This window comes from Agelaius tricolor, unplaced genomic scaffold, assembly GCF_023055355.1.
Source record: "Agelaius tricolor isolate 1412-34295 unplaced genomic scaffold, bAgeTri1.0.p SCAF_35, whole genome shotgun sequence".
Classification (NCBI taxonomy): domain Eukaryota; kingdom Metazoa; phylum Chordata; class Aves; order Passeriformes; family Icteridae; genus Agelaius; species Agelaius tricolor.
In genome coordinates, this window is record NW_027269295.1 from 3,966,440 (window position 1) to 3,987,051 (window position 20,612).

The 20,612-nt window shown below is 44.3% G+C and overlaps 1 protein-coding gene across 11 annotated transcripts in view; it reads left to right on the forward strand.

Moving 5' to 3' along the window:
- TNRC6C (trinucleotide repeat containing adaptor 6C) overlaps window positions 1-20,612 on the forward strand; it is a 112,642-nt gene that overhangs the window by 40,918 nt on the left and 51,112 nt on the right. For 10 of the 11 annotated variants that reach the window (XM_071452851.1, XM_071452848.1, XM_071452853.1 and 7 more), the window contains one exon: window positions 5,213-5,608. In XM_071452851.1, coding sequence (XP_071308952.1) covers window positions 5,213-5,608 — 396 coding nt within the window. Of the gene's footprint in view, window positions 1-5,212; window positions 5,609-19,935; window positions 20,169-20,612 lie in introns of those variants that run through there. The other variant, XM_071452854.1, reaches the window with a different exon arrangement.

A 20,612-nucleotide genomic window follows, 5' to 3' on the forward strand; every position in this document is an offset into this window, starting at 1 on the left:
TGGTGACAAAGTTCTAAAGCCACAGTAACTAATGTATTGTTACTTTTATCACTCGGTGTGAGCTTTGATGTCAAACAGCAGCTTCTGGTTACATTATTAAAGCTATTATAAGTTTGGAGATAATCTTGGCATTATATTGCAGTCTTTTTCTCCCCAAAAGTTCATGATTTTGGGGGAATGGCAGAAAATTTGGCATTTTATGTGTAAAAACATTAGAAGTGGGTTTTATGCAATAGTTGTGAGCACTTTTGCTGTTGCCAGCAGATGTCACTGTGGATAGCAAATCCCAGCACTTAGGAGACAAAGGAGGTAATTTGCTAAATGAAAATTCAGCCTTTGAAAGTAGATTGGAGGGGGGGGGGGAAAGGCAAGAATATTTTTCCAGCAACAGACTTCTGTGAGCAAACAAAAATGGGATTCTTACTAATGAGGACTTGTGGTTTTGCCCACTCTAATGCTGTGTTTGGTGACTGCCTTCCCCCGACTTGGGTAAGTTCCTGGTGCTCTGTGTGACCTCGGAGGGGGTGTCTGTGGGATTGTGCTCCTGCTCAGCTTTATTTGGAAAGCCTTTAGTGTGTGCAGGGAGGTGAAAGCAGCAGTGATGTGCTGCAGTGTGTGTGTGAGTGCAGGGAACTGGCCATGGAGGAAGTGGCTTCATTAAGGTTGATTTGGAGGGGGGAGCAAGATGAGGAAAAAAATTGCCCAAATGATTGGCTGGGAGAATAGCTCTGAATTATGGGATCCATCTGTTTCCTGTAATGAATTCATAAACCCATCAAACAATGACCTGAACGAATTGCTGAAGGAAAAAAATAATACACTGGCATGATATGTTTAACGCAGTGAGGCATTGGCATTGTATAATCAAAAATTCTCCTCACATCCAGCACTTTGTAATGGAGCTGCTGTGTTTAATAGAAGCTGTAAATAAATCCTGTCACAGTAGCAGCCAAGAATGCATTTCTGCGTTTAACTGTTTCTCTTCTGGAATGTCTGGTCCTCGAAAGCTTTAGAAATGCAAGTTTTATAGAGCTGGAGTGGGGGATTCTGAAATACAGAGAAATGTTAATGAGGTGAATGAAAGGAAAAAGCTGCCATAAATCAGTATTATGTGGCTTAACCAGTTTCTTTCTTTTATGCATGTTCTTTCCTTATGTCATAGAAATGTACTTAAAAGCTATTGTTGTAATTGAAATCTGTTAGACTGATCCTATTCATTATATTAATAAAATCCACCTACAATTGCTCGTAACACTTTTTTATGCAGTTGGGATTCCCGAGATTGTAATCATCAAAAAGCATATGGAGTAATTATTGGATTTGTTTGGGTAAAATTGGATTAAGAAGTTTAGATACCATTAAGTACTGATAATTATTACAAGCAAGCTCATTGTTTAGTGTGTGTACAGCTCAGAATGGAGAGTAAGCAGATACCCATCACAAACATCTTAAGAGCAAACAATCTCAAGGCTTTCATTTTATGCCTTTAATTGTATTTTTGCAAGAGCCTTTCCACTTAAATGTTTTTGCTTTAGCTCTTTAATCACGTGCTGGTTATGAAAATCACTGCCTGTTAAATCCTTTCCCCCACACGATTTAAACAACATTTTTTGCATTCAGCTATAAAATGGCTAAATTCTGTGGTTTAATTCCTGCCTTTCCAGCAGCTGCCCACATGCCATTAGCAGGGACAGTGGATTCCTTGCAGGTGGGAGGGTGGGCAGGCTGCTCCTGGGGCTGCCAGGGCTCTCTGTGGTTGGCAGCTCTGCCCTCGTGCCCTTTGTGGGTGCTGCAAGGGGCACCCACCATCTCAGGGTGTGAGATGGCTCAAGGCTTCATAAAGGTGCTGTTATTGCCAATATCACACAGCAAAATTCAGAATTAGGACAGCCAGGGCAGACACTTGGAACATTTGGTATTTCTCACAGTGCATATCAAGTGAAAATTGCTGGTTAAACATTGCTGAGGATGGCTTTTAGAACACAGTCATATTGTCTTTGTAATATGTATTCTCTAAGTATTGTTGCTGTGTTTGAAGTCGAAATTCCAGCCTGGTATGAAACTGGAATTTAGGGCTCAAGCCCATTCGTGTGATGTTGTTCACTCTTCTGGCTTTATTCCCTGTCATTTTGTAATTAAACAGTTCTTTTCCAGCTACCATGATTTGTAGACATTGTATTCTTGCAAGAGCTTCCATTTAAGTACTCTTTAAAGAGATTTTGATGTACAAAATAAAAATTACTTTGCTGTGTTGATTAGAGAAAAAAAACAGTAGCATGCGTATGCAGAAATATTTTAATTCTAAAATACTGTGATAATTTGATTTTCTTTGTTCTTTTCTCTCATCTGTAATTCAGATTTGTAGAGGGAACATTGTCTCTAACACTGGGAAAATGGGTTTCTCTGGCCTCACCTTTGTGATGAAACACTTTTGTTAGTTTACATTAAAGTGAAAAGTGTTGTCTATTCTATGACTTGCATTAGTGATTTAAAAAAAATCTGTCTGTATGCACACCTCTGTGGAGGTATCAGATGTGATTTATATATACACAATATTGAGAATATAATGCTTTTTTAAAAGCTGCCTGTCTTGTTCTCTAAAATACGTTTCCAGTTAATTAATATTCCTCATGAAAATCTTGGGGCCAGACAAATCCCAGCTCTGCTGGCATGGTGCCAGTGAGTGGTTTCCATTCTCTTGTCCTTTTCCTCCTCTCCCTGGCATTCCCTCTCAGCTGCTGGCACCAGGGGGTGTGTGCCTGGTCTGTCAGCCGAGCTGGAGCAGCTCCCTGGCTGCCATGCTGGGTTATTTTTGGTTGATCAGCCTGTGTCTGCAGTGCTCTGGGTGAACCTTGTGGTAAATGACTTTGCAGAAATCCCGAGTCCTTCAGATCTCACTGTTTGTAAATGTTTGCATCTCTGTGACGGTGGTGGTAGTAGAGGTAAATGCTTACATTGCTGTAGCAGTAGTAGCAGAAGGAATAGGAGCTAAAATAAAGCCATTACAATGAAGTCAGACTTATTTTACTTTCATGTGAATGATCTGTTTGTATTGTGGAAATAGAATAGTTTTCACATGCATGTTGAATATGCAGATTTGGTAATTGAAAATAATTACTCTGCATACCACAATACTTTCTATCTACTTTTTACATTTCAAAGTAAGGATGAACTGTTTGTTTAGGTGACAAAGCTAAGGAAGGTTTGTTCTCTGCTCTTCACGTATTAGTAGTACTTCAAATTTTTTAATATTCTTGGAGTTCCTTTTTTGTTCAGACAGAACCACAGGTGAAAAAAAAAAAAAGGTTTTTTTAGTAGTATTAGAAAGTATTTAGGCTTCCAAAACAAGTAGCTTGGAGAAGTGAAGTACTGATGGTTCTGTCAGACTTCTTGGCATATTTTATTTGATCAAGTCCCTGCTTGTTTTGAAGGCACCCTGGGCATTCCCTTGGTGCTGATCACTGCTGCAGCTGTAGAAGTTGTTCTGTTTTCTGGTGTGTCAGAGCCTGGAGAGAGGCTGACTGTGGCTTTGTAGTGGCTGTGACAGAGTTCCAGCTGTCACATTTGAACAGTGTCCTTGGGCACGAGGTGTCACTGCTGGGGAGGGTCCTGTGTGGGGCCAGCACTGCAGGGATGATCCTTGTGTGTCCCATCCCACTCAGTATGTTCTGTAGGGAATGAGCTGCAATTTTGCACTGGTTGGACATGGCTTGTGATGAACAGAGTTTCTCTGGGTGACCAAAGAGCTGCTGCCAGGTGAGCTGAGCCAGGGCTGCCATCCCCCAGCACCATGCCCCCTCCCTCCTGCCTGTCCCCAAGGGACCTGCCACTGCTGGTCACTCGTGCCAGGTGTGCAGGCACATTCCAGGGTGGCCTGGCTGGCTCACTGCAGGCTGGGTGAGTGTGGGAGCTATCACATGTATGCCTGGAGAGCAGATGTTGATGGCTGGGATGTCCTAAGTGTTGGATGCACAAGTTTGGATAAAGACCACAAGAAACCCAAAGTTTGTGTGAGTGCTGAATAAGCTGGTGGATCAGGTCTTTTAGCTTGTTTGTTTGTGAGCTTATTAGAAGCCTGAAAATGGTTGTTTTCATGGCTGTAGGCCCTGGGATTTGATGTTAATATTGGCAAGGTCACCTGTGGCTATAGGACACGAAAGAACACAAGTGCACACCGCTGTTCTCAAGGTGAAGAAAAAAGGAAGTTTCTTTTCTGACTCCAACATTTATAGTTTTCCAAGAGTGACAGTGGATTTGGAGGGTGACAGTGCCACCTCTCCAATGACACTGGACAAACCAACAGTCCATCAAATTTCTCCTCCTCCATAAAAGAATGCAAAACAATGAGTTATTTACAGAAAGTGTGTGAGAAAGTTCACTACAAGAATGTCAACATCAGAAGGCTTAGAAAATCATAAAAAATCAGGGCAACATCACCCCCAAAAAATGGGAAAGGTCCCCCCTGGACTAAAAAGGCAGTGGGGGCTCAAGGGGGGTGCAGCAGAAATGAGTGTTCTGTTCAATACTGAATTGTCTGACCTTTCTCTTGTCCTCCCTCCTGTTTTAAGCCATACAGATGATTTGTTTCAGTAGGACATAAAAGCTTCCAGTGCCATCACAGAGAGTAAACCTCCACAAAAAGTAACACTGCCATCTTCTCAATGGCAGCAAACCATCAGTTTACCAATTATAGTTAAAAACCAACCTGACAGCTTTTCAGATCCTAAACCAATGATGATTCTTTTCTTTTGCCCTAGTGCCAGAACCTATTAAGACCAGTTTTACCTGTTACAGTTAAAAACCAACCTGATAACTTTTCAGATTCTAAACCAATGATGATTCTTATTTTTTGCCTTAGTGCCAGAACCTATTAAGACCAGTTTAAGCCAGCCCCAACCTGCCAGTACCGGTACCAGTACTTCCACCAGCACTCTCACCAACAGCAGCAATGGCAAGCGTGCGTCTGCCAACAGGTGGACAGTGAATTTCAAAATTCAGGCAGCAGCCTGCTGTTTTGAACCATACAGATGATTTGTTTCAGTAGGGCATAGAAGTTTCCAGTACCATCACAGAGAGTAAACCTTCACAAAAAGTAACATGCACTGTGAACTTCTCAGTGGCAGCAAACCATCACTTTACCAATTATAGTTAAAAACCAACCTGACAGCTTTTCAGATCCTAAACCAATGATGATTCTTTTCTTTTTCCCTAGTGCCAGAACCTATTAAGACCAGTTTAAGCCAGCCCCAACCTGCCGGTACCGGTACCAGTACTTCCACCAGCACTCTCACCAACAGCAGCAATGGCAAGCGCGCGTCTGCCAACGGGCAGCAGCCTGCGGCGTCCCGCTACCTGCCCCGAGAGGTGCCTCCCCGCTTCCGCCAGCAGGAACAGAAGCAGCTCCTAAAGCGGGGGCAGCCACTGCCCGCTGGGGCTCTCGGTGCCCCCGGCCCGGCGCCGGGCACGGCAGCAGCAGCGGGAGCCAGCCCTCCTCCTCCTCCTCCACCTCCTCCTCCTCCTCCTCCTCCTCCTCCTCCTCCTCCTCCTCCTCAGCAGGGAGCAGCGGCACAGCAGCAGCAGCAGCAGCATCCCGGCAAGGCGCAGCCAGGTAAGGGCGGGACCCGGGGCAGCGGCTGCAGCAGCAGGGAGCTGCTTCCCTCCACTGCTGAGATGGGGTTCAAATGGCATTTCAAAATCCTGCTCTTAAAATGACCTTTTCAAATTTCATTTTAAAATGCCATATTGAAATTCTGGTTTTAAAATGCCATTTTGAAATTCTGGTTTTAAAATGCCATTTGAAAATTTTGTTTAAAATGTAATTTGAAAATTTTGTTTTAAAATGCCATTTAAAAAGTCTGCGTTTAAAATTCCATTTGAAACTTTCGTTTTAAAATGCCATTTTAAAATTCCCGTTTTGAAATGCCATTTGAAAATTCCCATTTTGAAATGCTATTTGAAAATTCCCATTTTGAAATGCCATTTGAAAATTTTGTTTTAAAATGGCACTTGAAAATTTTGTTTTAAAATTCTATTGGAAAATTCTGGTTTTAAAATGCCATTTGAAAATTTTGTTTAAAATGTAATTTGAAAATTTTGTTTTAAAATGCCATTTAAAACCAAAATTCTGGTTTTAAATGCCATTTGAAAAGTCTGCGTTTAAAATTCCATTTGAACATTTTATTTTAAAATGCCACTTGAAAATTTTGTTTTAAAATTCTATTGGAAAATTCTGGTTTTAAAATGCAATTTGAAAATTCTGGTTTCAAAATGCCATTTTAAAAAATTCCGTTTTAGAATGCCATTTGAAAATTTTGTTATAAAATGCCTTTTGAAAATTTTGTTTTAAAATATCAATCCTCACCTATTACTCATATTCCTACTCGTAATATCCTCATATTTGATGTTTACTTGTAATCCCTGGCTATATTCTCATATTCTGGCACAATGTGCCATTTCTGGCATCCACTTGGAGAAGATTTTATTGTTTGTTCACGTGCTCAGAGGTGTGGGGTCTTTGGTTTGGTTTTTTTTTTCCCCTTATGTTTCTTTGGTAGCTGCAATGGATCTTCAGGAAGTGTAAATATTTAGTGGTGATTCTTAAAGAAGCATTGGTAATTTGGGTATTTACAGGTTCTATCTATCATTCTGATAATTTTAATGTTTCTTGAACCATGTTTTGCAAGTTTGTATATAAGGAATAGTAACTTCACTTATGTTCTGTTGTGACATTTTTATACCTTTCTTTGCTTATGCTCTCAATTATTATTTTCATATTCTAAAGAATACTTTGGGAAAAGTAGTTGAGTGTCTTAGGCCTTTTTACCACTTCATTCTGTCCTCTGCAGGTCACAGAATGCTTTGAGTTGAAGGGACTTTAGGGAACAGCTATTTCCAGCCCCCTGCCATGGGCAGGACACCTTCCACTGTCCCAGGTTGCTCCAAACCCTGTCCAGCCTGGCCTTGGAGACTTCCAGGGATCCAGGGGCAGCCACAGCTGCTCTGGGCACCTGTTCCAGGGCTTTCCCACCCTCACAGGGAAGAATTTAATCCCAATATCCCATTTGATGCTGCCCCGTGCCAGTGAGAAGCCATTCCCTGTGTCCTGTCCCTCCAAGCCCCTGTCCCAAGTCCCTCTCCAGCTCTCCTGGAGCCCCTTTAGGCTCTCCCTGGAGCTCCCTGGATCCTTCTCCTCTCCAGGTGAGCACCCCCAGCTCTCCCAGCCTGGCCAGAGCAGAGGGGCTGCAGCCCCTGGAGCATCTCCATGGCCTCCTCTGGACTTTTTTCTCCTGCTCTTCATCCTCCTGATGCTGGGAGCCCCAGAGCTGGGCACAGCACTGGAGATGGGCTCTCAGACACACAGGCCTTTCTTTGGCTGGTGGAAATTGGATGTTGAGGAATAAGTCTCTTAGCTAAGTTCATTTTCCTGGAGCTGCTGATGGGAAAGAAGAGCTCTCTTCAATGGTGTGAGCTTTGCAGTGGGGATGGGCTCAGTGCTGCACATCCCCTTTTCCATCTCTGCTTTGTGTGGATGTCAGGCAAAGCAGGGACTGTTCTGGCATACACTTATCCATGGCTTAACAAAGTGATCTGGACTAAATCATAAAGGAGGGGTTTGATATCTTGAATATTTGTCATTTCTGTGTGATCTCAAGTGTTGCTCATTATCACTCATTAGCACTGTCAAACATCACAAAATTTGGATCTGAACTGTCTGTGGTTTTTCCCTTTGGGCATTAGTGAATCTTTCGCTATTTTTGCTGCTCAGCAGAACTACAACAGAGAAAATTCTTTGGTGTTGTCCTTAGAAGTTTTAGTTAGATAAGAGAATAATCTCTTTCTGAAATTACAGCTTCTGTGGTTATTGAAATACATTTGAAAATATCACTCAGCTACTCCCCAGAAACCTAAAACTGAACAGACAAAATGAAACAATTTATTATTTATTAAAGTGGTTCTTTTTTAGGAAGGGAAGAGATTCTGCTTCTGTATTCTCAAGTATTTGGCTTTAGTGAGATGGAAAGTAATCATTTCCCAGCAGTTCTCTAACTTTTCTGACAGCAATCTTCCTTGCAAATCCCAAATCATCAGGGATGGTTCTGACATTCTTGGCATCTTCTGGATTGGGAAATGTTTGTTAACTGTCAGACTAATGTTCTGTGGCAGAGATATGTTTATTATTTTATTTTCAGAATTCTGGAACCATAGAAATCATAGCATATTCTGAGCTGGAAGGAGCCCTCAAGGATCACCCAGTGCAGCCCCTGGCCCTGCCCAGACCCCCCAACAACCCCACCCTGGGCATCCCTGGCAGCCTCAGGGCTGTGCCCATTCCTGGGGAGCCTGGGCAGTGCCAGCACCCTCTGGGGGAAGAACCTTCCCTAAATCCATCCCAAACTCCCCAACAATCCCAGCCTGGGCAGTGCCAGCACCCTCTGGGGGAAGAACCTTCCCTAAATCCATCCCAAACTCCCCTGGCACAGCTCCAGCCATTCCCTCAGCTCCTGGGGAGCAGAGACTGGAGCTGCCCCTCTCATCTTTATTTATGTGGCACACTCAGAGCAGCCAACTGCAGTGGCTCAGGCTGCCTGAGGGTCAGGAGGTTTCTTCCAGGCATCCTTGTAGATGGATCTGAAGCATCTGTGTTGGAGTTTAATGAAACAAAGGCCACTGTAAATCATAACATAACTCATAAAAGAACTTTCCTTGTAAGAGTGTAGTATGAGCTGTCTGACTTTGATCTTGCCAGATGCATTTCTACCTTGAGGCTTTATTTTTTCCCAATTCCTATTTTAACTTGCTGTATGTGTAGTATTGGCAACCCTCAGCAGATGTTTTACACTGTTGGATTCGTTCAGGGGTTTTTATTTTTTTGCTTCTTTTATGTTACCATTGGAAAAATTCAGAGGACAGTCAAGGTTAGTAGAAATGAGAGGAAAAGAAATAGTGCAGCAGCTTTTCAGCTTCATTTTATATTATTGGCCCAAACAAGTTAACCAAGATCAAACTCTTTGTAAAAGTGTTACTTGGCATCATAATCACAGAATGGTTTGGGCTGAAGTATCCTTAAACCTCATCTCATTGCACCCCTGCCATGGGCTGGGACACCTTCCACCAAGACCAGGTTGCTCCAAGCCCTGTCCAACCTGGCACCAGTGTCCCACCGCCTTTAGAGTGGAGAATTTCTTCCTAATATTTCATCTAAACCTACCCTTCTTCAGCTTACAGCCATCCCCTGTGTGCTGTCCCTCCATCCCTTGTCCCCAGTCCCTCTCCAGCTCTCCTGGAGCTCTTCAGGCTCTGAGCTCTCCCTGGAGCCTTCTCCAGGTGAACATTCCCACCTCTCCCAGGCTGGCTCCAGAGCAGAAGGGCTCCAGCCCTTGGAGCATCTCCATGGCCTCCTCTGGCCTTACAACTCTGAGTAAATGATTTCTTCCTCACTTCAAATCGAAAGCTGGGATTTTAATTACTCAGTAGCAGTTTGTCCATAGAGTCACAATTGTCCTGTTGCTCTTTACTCTGTAAAGTCAAAAATTTCAAAGGCACCACAAGATCTGCACACTGAGCAGAACCCTTGGAACAGGATCTCAAACAAATGAAATCCTGGCTACCTTTTTGTTGCTGACACAAGGTGGAGATTTCTTTTGGAGAATGAAATGTTTGGAGATTTCAGTGATGGCCTTTTGCACACAGAAAGAACCTGCTGAATTCTGGAGCTCACGTAGTTCTTTCCAGCAGGTGGAGCATCAGCTCATTTACTGACTGCAGGCACAGGAGGAAAAAAAAGAAATGTCCAGCTCAGCTTATAATGACAGCAGCTCTGTGCCTGGCTGCCCTGGGAGGCCAAGGGAGGAGCATCTCTCTCCTGAGAGACCTTTGTAGCCATGAATTGAAAATATCCTCAGTCTTACTCAGTCTCTCATACAGGCTTTTGTTTTCATCTTGTCAAGCATAAAGAGCAAAGAAGTAGGAAGATGACCCAGGGAAGGCCAAAGCATTTTCATTTCAGCTGTTGGGATTTGAGTGACTGTTAGATCTCAAAAAAATAGGGAATTCTGTATCCTGTAAATATGAGGATTTTCCCAGAAATCTTCAACTGGTGTGTCTTTGTGAATATGAAAATAAAGAATTTTAAACAGGAGTATTCTCACTAAGAAGAAATACTTTATTGGAAGGAAGTTTTTTGCCATCCTCCTGGTAGCATCAGTAGGAACTGTTTTCCTTTCAATGTCTGTTTCTGGCTCCCTGGGTATTTAATTTACTGAAGAGTCTTTGCAGGTAAAAGTTCTCTGGGGAAATGATGGGAAGGAACAAAAAAAAAATCAAACTTGTCCAGAAGAGTCAGTGTAGGTACCTGAGCCATGTATAAAGGGGAATTTTGTCTGCCTGAACAGCACCTGCAGTGTGGGATCCCTGCAGGGGCATTATAGGCCATGCCCAGGGGGAAAGGCAGAGATGGAGCAGTGCCCAGGGCATTATTGGACATCCTTAGGGTGTAAAGGCAGAGATGGAGCAGTGCTCAGGGCATTATTGGCCATGCCCAGGGTGTAAAGGCAGAGATGGAGCAGTGCTCAGGGCATTATTGACCATGCCCAGGGTGTAAAGGCAGAGATGGAGCAGTGCTCAGGGCATTATTGGCCATGCCCAGGGGGAAAGGCAGACATGGAGCAGTGCTCAGGGCATTATTGGCCATGCCCATGGGTAAAGGCAGACATGGAGCAGTGCTCAGGGCATTATTGGACATCCTTAGGGTGTAAAGGCAGACATGGAGCAGTGCCCAGGGCATTATTGGCCATCCTTAGGGTGTAAAGGCAGACATGGAGCAGTGCTCAGGGCATTATTGGCCATGCCCAGGGTGTAAAGGCAGACATGGAGCAGTGCCCAGGGCATTATTGGCCATGCCCAGGGTGTAAAGGCAGAGATGGAGCAGTGCTCAGGGCATTATTTGGCATCCTTAGGGTGTAAAGGCAGAGATGGAGCAGTGCTCAGGGCATTATTGGACATCCTTAGGGTGTAAAGGCAGACATGGAGCAGTGCCCAGGGCATTATTGGACATCCTTAGGGTGTAAAGGCAGAGATGGAGCAGTGCTCAGGGCATTATTGGGCATCCTTAGGGTGTAAAGGCAGACATGGAGCAGTGCTCAGGGCATTATTGGCCATGCCCAGGGTGTAAAGGCAGACATGGAGCAGTGCCCAGGGCATTATTGGCCATGCCCAGGGTGTAAAGGCAGAGATGGAGCAGTGCTCAGGGCATTATTGGGCATGCCCATGGGTAAAGGCAGAGATGGAGCAGTGCTCAGGTCATTATTGGCCATGCCCATGGGTAAAGGCAGAGATGGAGCAGTGCTCAGGGCATTATTGGCCATGCCCATGGGTAAAGGCAGACATGGAGCAGTGCTCAGGGCATTATTGGCCATGCCCAGGGGTAAAGGCAGACATGGAGCAGTGCTCAGGGCATTATTGGACATCCTTAGGGTGTAAAGGCAGACATGGAGCAGTGCTCAGGGCATTATTGGACATCCTTAGGGTGTAAAGGCAGAGATGGAGCAGTGCTCAGGGCATTATTGGACATCCTTAGGGTGTAAAGGCAGACATGGAGCAGTGCTCAGGGCATTATTGGCCATGCCCAGGGTGTAAAGGCAGAGATGGAGCAGTGCTCAGGGCATTATTGGCCATGCCCATGGGTAAAGGCAGAGATGGAGCAGTGCCCAGGGCATTATTGGACATCCTTAGGGTGTAAAGGCAGAGATGGAGCAGTGCTCAGGGCATTATTGGCCCTGCCCAGGGTGTAAAGGCAGAGATGGAGCAGTGCTCAGGGCATTATTGGACATCCTCAGGGTATAAAGGCAGAGATGGAGCAGTGCTCAGGGCATTATTGGCCATGCCCATGGGTAAAGGCAGACATGGAGCAGTGCTCAGGGCATTATTGGACATCCTTAGGGTATAAAGGCAGACATGGAGCAGTGCTCAGGGCATTATTGGACATCCTTAGGGTATAAAGGCAGACATGGAGCAGTGCTCAGGGCATTATTGGACATCCTTAGGGTATAAAGGCAGACATGGAGCAGTGCTCAGGGCATTATTGGACATCCTTAGGGTGTAAAGGCAGACATGGAGCAGTGCTCAGGGCATTATTGGCCATGCCCAGGGTGTAAAGGCAGAGATGGAGCAGTGCTCAGGGCATTATTGGCCATGCCCAGGTTGTAAAGGCAGAGATGGAGCAGTGCTCAGGGCATTATTGGACATCCTTAGGGTGTAAAGGCAGAGATGGAGCAGTGCTCAGGGCATTATTGGCCATGCCCATGGGTAAAGGCAGAGATGGAGCAGTGCTCAGGGCATTATTGGACATCCTTAGGGTGTAAAGGCAGAGATGGAGCAGTGCTCAGGGCATTATTGGACATCCTTAGGGTATAAAGGCAGACATGGAGCAGTGCTCAGGGCATTATTGGACATCCTTAGGGTGTAAAGGCAGACATGGAGCAGTGCTCAGGGCATTATTGGCCATGCCCAGGGTATAAAGGCAGACATGGAGCAGTGCTCAGGGCTCCCTCCCTGTCCTGCCCTGCCCAGAGCCCCTCAGACCTGGGCTGGCTTCTTTAGGCTCATCATGAACCACAGCAGGACATTTTATGGTGTAATCAAAGAGTCAGGATTGCCCTACATGAGCATCTTGTATCCAGAAGATTTTTGATGCGAGTTCATGTCTGTAGCTTTTCTTGTTACAGCACCATATCCCTTCAGAGTTAATTTGTAATTATGCCTCCATGCTCCTTTCAGGCCTTACTTATAACTACTCAGGTACAAGGAATACTGTTAGAGAGTCACTGCCAGTCTCTCCACTCTAAAAATCACATTATTTTATCTCTTTATTCTCTTATCTTCAGCCCCTGTTATCTACTGCCTCGGCCTATCCAAAACACTTATCAGAACTTAACTGCAATGTCATGAATTAAAAAGGATGTTCTGCCAATGTAAGGCAAGTGGGAATTAATGGCCACTAATATATTCTTTGTCAGGTTTATCACCTAGAAGTATCAGTGAAGTGGATGAGAGTAGGGATGTTTTGTTTCTCTCTTAAGGTAATCTCTAAAACATTATAACTAGACAAACTGTTATGAAATGAAAGCATTTCAAATTGCATAGAATATTTTAGAAATCTTACCCCTTGAAAACAGTCGTCTATTTATTCATTGTTAACAATTATGGAACTGTTTTCTGAAGTACTTTGGAGTAGAATAGTTATTTGTCTGGAATGTCTGTCTTGAGCTACAGAGCTTGTTCTTGACCTGCCCCCTCTGTAATCCTTTCCAGGATTACACTGAAGGAAAGCTGTATCTCTAATTTATGAACAGTATTCTATTATCTAGTCCAGTTTGTCATTTTTAGAGTTGTGACTCTTTATCTCTTCCCTCCCCACTTTGTCATATCAGTAAACAGGTGAGTAGTTAACTTCCCTCATTAAGGTGTGAGGCATTTTCCTATTAATTGAATTATTGGAATGATCCTTTGCCACGTGATCTAAAAGAATTAGAATCATTTCTGGAAGCTACCATGGGAGATTAAAAATAACAAGTAATAGAGATTTCTTAAGTTTCTTTACAAATGATGAATTTTATATAGGAGTTTCCAGGCAACCAGTGTGTTTGATGATCATTAGAGCAGAGATCAAAAGAAGTAATCAGTTCTCCAAGATATCTTTGACTTTCCTGAAATTCAGCAATGTGAAACCACCATCTGTCAACTCAAAAGCATCCTGCAGGAGTCAGGGTGGAACTTGTGCCCATCTTTTTATTGGCAAGTAGAGAGAGTATTTTGCAGAGCAGATCCATATTATCTGTTTCCAAAGTCCAGAAAGAAATGAGAGCAAATAATTCCTGCAGTAAATCAGAATGAGTAAACACACCAGTGTTGTGGGAACTCGAGTTACACTCTTAATTTGTTCTATCTGTTGTTTGTTGTGAAGTGAGAATTTGACAGCAGTTAGAAACAGAGATTTTTTTTTTCCATGTGTGGGCTGATGCCAGATTTTGTGCTGAACTTTGTTCTTCTTTTCTCTGGAGCTGGAAGGTTTATTTTGTGTTTGAAGGTTTCTTTAGCTGCAGTTGAGAGATTCATGCTCATGGCATGGTGTGGTGTGCACCTTGAAGTGGGCAGCTGGAAGTTGCTGAGTGCTCTTCTGTGACAGGTTAACTCTTCTTATAATCTCTTTGTATTAACTTTCATTTTGATGATTTTTTAGGAAGCAAGATTAAAATGTGCTGGTTACTGTTAAAGTCATGTCTGACAATACTCATTTCAAACATCCAATCCTTTAACTGCAGTTACTTCAGAATTCCCTCTGAATTTTATATGGTTGTAAAGTCAGATTTGGAGAGAAGTTTTAGAAAAAGATTATCATGCCTTCAGTCAATATAGTTGGAAAACACTGATAAGCTTTGACATACAGGTGTTTCATCAGATCCAGCAAAGTGATTGAGACCTTTCTGCTAAAGTCATGCTTGAAGAATTCAGCTTGAGCACTTCAGCTCATTGTGATTTGTGATGGATGTAGGTAAGGCATGCACGTGCCAAAGCAGTTCTGAAATATATTCATAAAGTTTAATTTCAAAAGTCTGAAATAAGATTTAGCTTGATCTCCTGGAGGCATTGCAAACAGGCTGAGCTTTGACAAACAAAGCCCATGTGAAAAGTGCTTCTATGGAAATGATTTGCTGAACTTCACCTCTTTGGGCTCATATTCTGCAATTCCATTAGCAGTATATCTTTGCTGGCAAAACATTACTGTGCTTTTGCTTTTAGTTGGAAAGTTACACAATTAAAACCAGAGACTTTAAAAATGGATTTATTCTGGATCTCCCAGAGCAGAGTTTTTAATATGTAATAGTTAAAACACTGAAAGCTTTAAAGTAGAAATTAGGCAATATTCATTCATTGTGTTTGCACACTTCCTATGTATACAATTTCACACTTTATATAGAAAATACACTTTTAAAAAATTATCCATAATACCTGGATGATGTGCTTCATGGTGGCATGGCTGTTGATCTCAAATGGAGAAAGCAGCATGGAGGTGCTCCTTTAGAAGCACAGGAATTGGCTCTTCATGCTGCTGCAGTGGAAGGTGACTGTGTGTGACAAACACAATTCCATCCTGCAAGAACCTCCTGACACCTTCAATCCTTACACTCCTCTGCTGGCCACAATTTGCAGGGCAGTCCACTGTACATCACTGTCCACACATTTCTGTAATGTGGCTGTGGAAAAGTTCTCCTACTATTGGGATCAAAACATGGGGAAAATGATCAGAATTTGGCAAATTCTGGTTATTTAAAAAATTTGAAGAATTACCAGAATCAAGAATTTGGCTTGATTACATTTTTTGCCACTAGTCTCACTCAGTTGGTGCTGTTCAGGTGTAAGGGGTGATTGTGTTTCTGCCTTCTCATGTTGTTTCTCAGGGCTTTGTTCAGCATTTGGTGGCCCTTGATGTGTGATCTGTGGCCCTGAAATCAGGCAGTGTTCCCAAAGGTCAGTGGTGTCAGTGTAGGTTCACACAAAAGGAAGTTAAAACATCACACAAGGCCATAAAGGTAGCAGATAACACAGAGAAGGGATCTAACCCATGGTTCTGTCTCCTGGGTGAGGAACATTTTCTGAACTGCAGTGACAGGAAAGTTGTGGGAAGTGAGTCTCAGCTACTTTAGAGTTTTGTCTCCCATCAAAATTTTCAGAAACTCCTTATAATGCTTTGAATACAAGAAAATAACAATCTCTGTGTAGCCCAAATATGGGCATTAGGAATGAAAAATTATGCTAAAAACTCATCAGTAAACTAATCTTTGGAACAAATTTTTCTGTATTGTGGATGTTATCTGACATCAGGCAGCAGAGCATGAAAAATAAACCTGCTGCTTCAAATCTCTTTGACAGTGATGAGAATTTTGCATAGGGAGAGAGAAAAATAGAAATCTGCAGAAGGATAAATACCTGAGGTGCTTTTGTAGTTTTGCTGTTCTCACTTTCAAAGAGTGAAAAAACTTGATGGCTCAAAGGTGGCTGCTTCTGCTTCAGGAGCTGCAGCTCTTCCCAACTTCACTGTGGATGGCTGTGCTGCAGGGACAGCCAGGGACAGAACTGCCCTGCTGAGGTGTCTGTGAGGAAGGAAAGGTCTGGAAACAGCCTGGCAAGGTGGTCAAATGTGCAGGTGACTGTTGCTGATAAAGCATGTGAAGAGACCTGTCCTGATGGTGGAGAAGTAAAAGGTACAGCACAGCTAAAGTCAAAGGGACCAGGGATAGGAAGGAGTTTAGTCCTTGGGAAGAGGAGAAAGTCCCAGTTGCATACTCAGGTCATGTGAAAATTACAGGAAAGCTGAATTTGTACAGCTCAAGAATTATATTTAATGTTGCTAGAAAGAAATAAGGACATTTGTAGCAGTTTAGAGGGAAAAAAGCCCCAAAGAACAAAAAGCTGAGTCTTTCATAAGTGACTCAGTAGGACAGAGGGAACCACTGATGGGTGGCATCAGGAATACTTTAAATACCTTGTCCCTTCATCTCTAAACTTGGAACTAAAGCTACAGTGAGTTAGAGATTTGAGGAAATAAGAGTTTCCAGTTGTCTGGAAGTAATGACATGTCATCATGTGCATCATTCATCATGTAGCAGACTAAGCAGAGGAGGGATTGGAGCAGTGTGGTCACTTTAAGAGTGTGAAAACTACAAAAGAGAAAAAAGCCAACCAATGTTAAGAGGTGAGAAAGTTGGAACTGAGGAAGTTTAAATCAGTCAGAGTAACTGTTAGAATGATCCTAGGGGAAAAAAAATCCAAAGCAGCCATTTCTGTGCATGTTGAACTTTTCAGGAGAGAAATGCAGAGTCATTGGGGTTTGTGGAGAGCAGGTTATACCAAAGGGGATGGTTAAACAACAGCCTTCAATAAATTTTTGGTTGAGACCAACTGGAGAAGAGTGCTAGGCAACAGAAAGGCAAAACTACAGTATGGAATAGTGATGACACAACTGTATAATTGGGTAAGAAATAAAGAAATATAAAAGTTTCTTTATTTTGGCCAGAGCAGCTCTGCACCCACATACAGATGTGTGGGTCTCACAGTGCATAAATGGGTCTGGTCACAAGGTAAACTTGATGAATGTGTTAAAAAGAGAACAGGCCCTGAGGGATAGAGGCAGCCCTGTTCCTGAGGGACCTGTGGGGAAGGCCTCTGAACTTTCCAGCTGGAGGGAGAAAGAAGCAGAGGAATGCAACAGGAATGAGTAGAGATCTTGGAGAAAAGCCTTACAAAGAAGGAAGGAATCAGAGCTCCTGAGTGAAAGGAAGATTGGAATTATAAATGCTGAGATACCTAAATGGCTGCTGCAGGGAAGGAAATTATACTTTCTATGTGCCTGTGATGGATCAGATAAGAATTTATGGGCTAAAATTTCAACAAGGAAGATTGAGGGGAGACATTAGGAAAATCCTGCTGTTATGAAAGCAATCTTGAGAAGTGAGATAGAGCACTTGGGAATGTGCAGGCTCCATTTCTGGAGGCTTCCTTGCTGGGTTGGGATAATGTCACCTTGTGTGTATCAGGAATAGTTCCTTTGACCAGGTGAGCAGGCTGCATCACCTCTCAAATCCCCATTTTTAGTCTTCAGGTATTAATAATTATGAATTTTAAATGTATGAGACACATTCCCCATCAAAGTTTGGCCCAAGATAGGAAGGGAACGGATGAGCTCTGCCAGCACAGTTAGTTGGAAGCTGCACTTCATTTTGCTCCCAAGCTTTTTATTGGGCTGTGACTCATTTCTTGGGGTTCTTCTTTGCCTTTCTGTGTACCCTGACTGGTAAAAACAGTCCCCTTCAATAAATGCCCTATATAAGCACTTGCCTTCATAAATTGAAGTTGATTATAGGAAGTTTATGTTACTTATAGGAAAAATACGAGGAACCCAGTTTTGACGAGTCATTTTAACTAATGGAAATTTCCATCATGTGTAGTTAGTTTTAAAGGAATGTAATATACCACAACAGTAGTCCCACTTAAAGCTGTTCTTGCAAAATTGACTCTCAAGCTTAGTTCCTGGGTGCATTTGAAATAATTTTCTGAACAGAAACAAAACCCAACAGATTTGATTTCCATTTATCTGTTGTTTCTGAGATGAGGTTGAACCCAAGCAGTATTCAGAGACTACTGCAGAGAAACAGAATAAATGTCTTCAGGAGGAAACCAACTATTTTCAGGAGTCCTTCAGTGGAGCAGTTCTTGAGCCAAGAATAGCAGCAGCAATTGTGCCTCAGTGGTGAAGTGGCAGTGACCCTGAGAGTGTGGCCAAAGCTTTCAAGAGCCATGGTGAGATCCAGGACAGAGGGGCAACACTGCTCTGATGAGAACTGAAACAGCACAGCTGAAACGTGCCCCATTTACCACATCATTAATATGTATTTGGGGCAGGTAGGAGGGGAAATAATCGTAAAGGAGCATATTGGGCATGCTGGAAGCTTGTGTGAATTAGCCAGCAAGATTTGCACTGATAAAAGCCCTCTACGTGCAATTATGCATTTCTGATGATCTTCAGGCCCTAAAAATCTAAAGCTGACCCCATTGTGAGTGTTCCTGTGCCTTGGAGGGAGCCGAGGCTGCCAGCCCAGGGTGTTCCAAGATGGTTGGTCCCACTGTGCAGCAGCACCCGCTCCTCTCTCCTCTCTCTCCTCTCTCCTCTCTCCTCTCTCCTCTCTCCTCTCTCCTCTCCCCTTTCTCCTCTCTCTCCTCTCTCCTCTCCCCTTTCTCCTCTCTCCTCTCCCCTTTCTCCTCTCTCTCCTCTCTCCTCTCCCCTTTCTCCTCTCTCCTCTCTCCCCTCTCCCCTCTCTTGCTGCATTGTTCAGGCAGCTCTTCCCTGCCTCTATAAACAACCGTGCTGCTGATTAATGCGCTCGCATTTGCCACTTAGAGCTGGTTTAGATAGAGGCAGGGAAGTCATTAAGGGCTTGGCAGCAGTCCAGGGTACATCTGGGACTTGGGAGCTGCCGCTGGGGCAGGGAAGAGGGCGGCAGGCGGGAGCTGGGGCAGGGGAGAGGATGCTTGGCACAGGAAGGAGCCGGGGCAGGGAGGAGAGCGATGAGACAGGAGCTGGTACTGGAGCAGGGAGGAGGGTAATGGGCAGGAGATGGGGCTGGGAGAAGTAGGGGGCTGGGAAAGGGAAGAAGGCACTGGGCAAGAGGCAGGAGATGGGGCTGGGAGAGGGAGGAAGACACTGGGCAGGAGGCAGGAGATGGGGCTGGGAGAGGGAGGAGGACACCAGGCAGGTGGCATAGATGGGGCTGGGAAAAGGACGAGGATGCTGGGCAGGAGATGGGGCTGGGAGAGGGAGGAAGGCACTGGGCAGGAGGCAGGAGATGGGGCTGGGAGAGAGGGGAGGACACTGGACAGGAGGCAGGAGATGGGGCTGGGAGAGAGAGGAAGGCACTGGGCAAGAGGCAGGAGCTCTGGGGCAGGAGGAAGGAGGAGGACTCCGAGCAGGGGCAGGAGGAAGGAGGAGGACTCCGAGCAGGGGCAGGAGGAAGAAGGAGGAGGACTCCGAGCAGGGGCAGGAGGAAGAAGGAGGAGGACTCTGAGCCGGGGCAGGAGGAAGGAGGAGGACTCCGAGTAGGGGCAGGAGGAAGGAGGAGGACTCCGAGCAGGGGCAGGCATTCGGCAGCGCCCGCGTCTTCTCTTGGCTGACTTTCAAAAGCGGCAGAAAAGCAGCTACGGGCGCTAATTGTAGCCGGGTCCCGAAGTGAAAATGTTTTGTGACAGTTGAAAGAATTTAAAGAGGAAGGAAGATCGGTTTAGTGTCAGCTGCAATTAGATAATCAAAGCTTAAAAATCCTGCTCTGTTGATACCTTCACCTAGAGCCGGGGAGCGGAGCTGGGGAAGGGGGAGGAGGGCTGTGCGTGGAAAGGGCATTTCCATAGCCAGTGCAGCCGAGGCCCGGCCGAGCTCGCAGGTTGTCTGGGCGCGCGCTCGCACAGAGAGATTTTCTTGGCAGCTCTACAGGATGAGGCTTACACTGTACACAGCCGACATATTGAAGCCGGGAGCCCTGGAGAACGTAGAGGCAGGAGTAGAAACAGCTCTGCACACAATGTAGCGTCTCCTAGGATGGTTGGGCGGCTCCTTTCTTCAGGTATTTTATTACCCATCAGCCCTTTTTAGAGCCAAAAAGAGAGAGAAAGTAACCCTAACCCTGAGAAAATAGCATCTGCTTCTGTTAAATCAATTTATTACATAACATTTCAGCGAGAGAGCAGCAGCACAGCGTCCTGAGCTTTTGGCTGCGTTTCAGGTTTGATAAAATGGCGTCTTCGCAGCGAGCTGCTTGTAAAGATATGTTGCACTGAGCAGAAAAATGCAATGATTTGGTATTTTCTACTGCTGCTTTTGTGTCGGAGAGGTAGCATTTAGTGGAATCTCTAGTAATAATGAAAAATCTTGTTTATTTTTTGCTTGTTTTCTTAATGCATTTGAAAGCTTTCAGCATCAGAGGGAAGGAACTACGTTTGAATGTCGTAGTGCAGAAAATGAAAAGGGGATAACAGGCTTTCCCCCGTGTGGGTTTAGCTATGGTTTA